This window comes from Alligator sinensis, unplaced genomic scaffold, assembly GCF_000455745.1.
Source record: "Alligator sinensis unplaced genomic scaffold, ASM45574v1 scaffold1295_1, whole genome shotgun sequence".
In the NCBI taxonomy this organism is placed as follows: Eukaryota; Metazoa; Chordata; order Crocodylia; family Alligatoridae; genus Alligator; species Alligator sinensis.
Genome location: NW_005841880.1, coordinates 618,554 through 623,008, shown reverse-complemented (window position 1 = coordinate 623,008; position 4,455 = coordinate 618,554). Strand labels below are relative to the sequence as shown.

General features: G+C 68.4%; 1 protein-coding gene across 3 annotated transcripts in view; it reads left to right on the top strand.

Moving 5' to 3' along the window:
- Nucleotides 1–4,087, top strand: part of PLK5 (polo like kinase 5) — a 5,842-nt gene extending 1,755 nt beyond the window's left edge. The window contains exons 3-12 of one of the 3 annotated variants that reach the window (XM_025196389.1): nucleotides 367–454; nucleotides 533–628; nucleotides 866–1,064; nucleotides 1,161–1,299; nucleotides 1,387–1,614; nucleotides 1,894–1,974; nucleotides 2,200–2,362; nucleotides 2,515–2,644; nucleotides 2,736–2,846; nucleotides 3,026–4,087. In XM_025196389.1, the coding sequence (XP_025052174.1) occupies nucleotides 367–454; nucleotides 533–628; nucleotides 866–1,064; nucleotides 1,161–1,299; nucleotides 1,387–1,614; nucleotides 1,894–1,974; nucleotides 2,200–2,362; nucleotides 2,515–2,644; nucleotides 2,736–2,846; nucleotides 3,026–3,211 (1,421 nt within the window). In that variant the 3' untranslated portion in view covers nucleotides 3,212–4,087. Of the gene's footprint in view, nucleotides 1–71; nucleotides 455–532; nucleotides 629–865; nucleotides 1,065–1,160; nucleotides 1,300–1,386; nucleotides 1,615–1,893; nucleotides 1,975–2,199; nucleotides 2,363–2,514; nucleotides 2,645–2,735; nucleotides 2,847–3,025 lie in introns of those variants that run through there. The other 2 variants (XM_006017549.2, XM_025196390.1) reach the window with 2 other exon arrangements.
- The last annotated feature ends 368 nt before the right edge of the window (nucleotides 4,088–4,455 follow it).

The following is a 4,455-nucleotide window of genomic DNA, read 5'->3' as shown; positions in this document are numbered from 1 at the left end:
GGGTCAGCAGTGAAGGAGTTAACCCCCCCCCCCTTGCCCCCACGGTGCCCTCGGCCTTGGCCCCCGAGCCCCCAGCGCAGACGGGGCCCGGAGAGGGTTAAAAATACCCGCGGCGCCCGGCTCGGTGGAGACATGCCGCGGCAGTGACCTCATGCTCCGCCCGGGGCCCGAGCCGCGCGCCGTGTCGGGGCTGCCCGGCCGCCTGCCCCGTGGGGGGCTGTGCAGACCCCCTGCTCCCCCTCCGCGCGCATGCCAGCGGCTTCCTCCCGCACATACGTTGCCTCAGTTTCCCCTCTGGGCACAGGTCTGGGGAGGGGGGAGGCTGGAAACACTGACCTGCCCCCCTCCCCATCCCCGCCGTCGCAGGTAACTTCTTCCTCACCAAGACCATGCAGGTGAAGATCGGGGACCTGGGCCTGGCCACGCGGGAGGCCCCGGCAGGCCGGCGGCGGGGGTGAGTGCGGCCGGGGGTGCAGCGGGGTCCGGGCTGGGCTGGGGGGCACGGACTCACCCCCTCTCCCTGCCTCCACAGGGTGGTCTGCGGGACCCCCAATTACCTGGCGCCCGAGGTGATCGAGAAGCGGGGCCACTCCGTGAAGTCCGACATCTGGGCCTTGGGCTGCATCATGTGAGCGTGGGGCACAGCTGGAGTGGGGGTCTCTCCTCTCCGGGGGGAGCCAGCCCCTGTCCCCCTGGGGGGATTTGTGGGATGGGAACAAAGGAAGGGTCTTTCCCCAACTGGGGGCTGCAGCTTGGGGGGGAGGGTGTCCCAAAGCTGGGGCATGCAGCCCCCTCCTCAGGGACCTGGGTCAGGGGCTGCGGTGGCTGCTCCTGGCAAGGCACTGACAGCCCCCCGCCCGGGCAGGTACACGGCACTGACGGGCTGCTCGCCCTTCGAGATCGCCCGCAAGCAGGAGATGTACCAGTGCATCCGGGAGGGCCGGTACCCTGCGCCCAGCCAGCTCTCGCCCAGCGCCCGGAGCCTCATCACGCGCCTGCTGGCCCCTGACCCCGCCGCGCGGCCCAGCCTGGACGAGGTGCTGCGGCACGACTTCTTCACCCAGGTAGGGGCGGCGTGCGCTGGGCGATGTGCCTGCAGCCTGAGGGTGCGTGTGTGGCGACCATTCCGAGTGTTCACACTCGACCCGGTTGCTCACCAGGGCTTCACGCCGGACAAGCTGCCATCCCGTGCCTGCCACTCGGTGCCACTCTTGGCCGGGCCCAACCCGCTCAGCAAGCTCCTGCAGAAGGCAGCCAAGGTGCTGTTTCGGGGGGCACCGTGCCAGGAGCCCCGGGCAGGTGGGTCCAGTGTCCCCCCTGCCCCAGGCTGCACTGAGCGCTGCCTTCGTCCCCTCACAGCCCGTGCCCGTGTCCATGTCCTTGCAGGTAGCCCAGGACTCAGTGAGGAGCTGGCAAGCCCTGCCATGCCAGCCCAGCCTCCGCCCAGCCCGGTGGCGGGGGCATGGGGGGCTGCGGATCTTGGCTCTGCTCCCCTCGGCCCATCCCCTGGCCAGACAGAGCGGGGAAACATCCAGGCTGAGCCCCTGAGCGAGGAGCCCGGCAGGGTCCCCATCCGCCTGCTCGCGAAGGGAGCACTCAACTTCAGCGCCGACTGTGAGTGGGAGCACGGGGCTGGGCACCGGAGAAGGGGGCAGTGAGGTTGGCTCTGAGCTGCAGCCTGGGACCCCTCAGGGCTGGGGTCATGGTGACACGGGGACCCCAGGAGAGCCCCTCGGTCCTGGACAGCCTGGCATGAGGGGAGCAGCCCTGCTCACAGCAGAGGGCACGTGGGCTGGCTCTTTTTGGGGGACAAGTGGCTCCAGCTACCAACCGTGCAGCCTGGCAGGAGTGGGCTCTCTCCCCTAACCCCAACCCCGACCCTAACCCCTGCAGCGGATGCAGGCTGGAGCCTGGAGAGCCCAGTGGAGTCGGTCACCAGGGTGCTGCGGAGCTGCCTGGAGAACACACCTCTGGGTAAGAGAAACCCCGGAGTCCGAGCTATGACGCCAGGCCCTTTTCTGCCCAGACACTGGGTGCCCCCTGCAAAACTGCCTGGCCCCAGGACGGGCATGGGGGATCCCCCAGCCAGCGCAGCGGTGCCTGGGGTCCAGCTGGCGGCAGGGGAACATTACTGCAGGGCTGGCATGGATGTAGCAGCTGTGCCGAGGCTGCCACCCATGCCCACCCCTCCGCTCCCAGCAGCCCAGCGCAACCCCCCGCCATGCCAGGCTCGGGTCCTGCCCTGGGTCACCAAGTGGGTCGACTACTCCAACAAGTACGGCTTCGGCTACCTGCTCTCCAACAGCTCCACCGGCGTCCTGCTCGCCGACGGCACCCACCTCACCCTCGGCCCCCGGCAGCAGTAGGTACCAGGCTCCCCGTGGCAGTGGTCCTGGCTTGGGGCTGCCACCTTCTCCCCTGGCCTAGGCTGCTGCAGCCACCCCTGCACCCCCCAGCTCCCACCTGGCCCTGGTCCCTGCTGCCTTCGCCCTCATGCCCCCTCATCCCTTCCAGGTGTGTCCATTACTGCCCCAGGCTCGGGGAGGCCGTCTCCTTCGCCCGTGGGGAGGTGCCTGGCTCGCTGGCCGTGAAGATGGGCGTCCTGCACTTCTTCTCGCAGTACATGCAGCAGAAGCTGCTGGAGGTGGGTGCAGGGGCCGCGATCAGCAGCAAGCGCTGGGGCAGAGCGGGAAGCCCCCCCCGTCTTGCTAGCATGTCGCCCCCACCCCAGGCAGGGCGGGGCCCTGCCGGCAGGGCCTGCGGACATAGTGGACAACCTGTACCTGCTGCACTTCGCCAAGTCCGACCAAGCGCTGCTCATGCTCTTCAGCAACCAGACACTGCAGGTACCCCCCTTTCTATTCCCCGCAGCTCCTCCAGCCTGGGGCAGGCCCCCGGACGCACGTGGCACGAGTTTGATGGCCTCGGATGTGCCCCCCTTTTACCACCAGGCGGGAGGGGCCATGGGGCCTGGCACCGCAACCCCTGCCGCAGCTTCCCATGCGCCCTCACCCTCTCCATGCAGGTCAACTTCTACCGCGACCACACCAAGCTGGTGCTGCACTGCGCGGGCCCCGAGCCCGTCCTGACCTTCGTGGACGGGGAGCGCCGCAGCGCCGCCTTCCCGCTGGGGGCCCTGGCCGCGGCGGGCTGCACGCCGGCACTGCGGGACCGCGTGGAGTATGCCCTTGCCCTGCTCCAGCGCCTCTAGGCCCCTCCACAGCTCCAGAGCCTGCATTGCCCTAGGACCCCCCGCACCCCTGCTGCTGATGGGGTTCAAGGTCCCTTAAGCCTGCCCCAGACTCCAGCAGCAGCTGCCAGGGGAGTAGGAGTCGTGGGGGCAGGGGAGACGGGTGCCCGGGGCTGGGGGCACCTCCTGATGGGAACTGGTTTCCAATGAAGTGGTGCCATGGAGGGGGGAAGGGGGCCTGTGCTGGGAGGCATGGGGGTCTACCAGGGCAGGAGCTGGCCTGTAGCATGTGCCCAGAGCGTGCCGGGAGGCACTGAAAGCAAAGGGGATGTGATGGAGGGTGCAGGGGGAGGCAGCAGCTTTCTGGTGGCTTAATGCCACGGTGAGGGCAAAGGAACGCAGGTGTCCGAGTGCGGGGAGAGGAGCAGGACAGCGAGGAGGGTCCTGGAGAGGGGATCTGGAGCAGTCAGCAGGGCAGGGCCAAGGGCATCCCGTGATGGTGCTGGGAGGAGGTGGCAGGGGCTGTTCAGGTGGAAAGAAGGTAAGAAACGGGGCAAGTGGCAAGGGCCACGGGGCAGTATGGGCCTGGAGGAGAGGCCGGATGTGGGGCAGGAGCAAGGGGCAGCAGTAGTGGTAGGGTCTGGTCCCCAGACGGGTGGGAGGGCCCTCGTTCCACCCCAAACCCCCTGCTCCCTGGGGCAGCTGCTGCGTGGCTCTCCCTGCTTACCCGTTCCTGGCGCATCTCTGGGCATCTGCATCCGGAGCTGGCAGGACGCTGCCACACTTTTCACCGGTGCTTTGCGCACGAGGAGGCCGGGTGCGTGCATGCTGGCGCCATCCGACGGGCTGAGTCCGGGATCCGCAGGCTTCTTAATTAAACTCATGTGTCTGCCATTGCATGTGGCCTCCGTCTGATTTGGGCCCCGAACCAGCCACGTCCCATCCATGCTGGCCTGTGCCTCACGATTGCCGGGCAGGAGCAGTTCAGGGGGCAGAGGCCAGGTTTGCTGGAGTGTGTGCTTGTGCATGCAGGGCTCACATGTGTGCACGCACCTTCATGGCAGGGTTTGCACACCTGCTCTTCCAGGGAACTTGCAAGGGAACACTTCCAGCACCAGGGCCTGGGCATTGGGACTGCGCTCGGACCCGGTCCCAAGCAGCCGTGGGCCACCAGGGTGCCACAGCCTCCCCCAGACATGGGGTCTCCACGGCAGGGTCCAAGGGTCTGAGCCCTGCCCCTGCCCTGCCCGTGCCCCCTGGGCCGG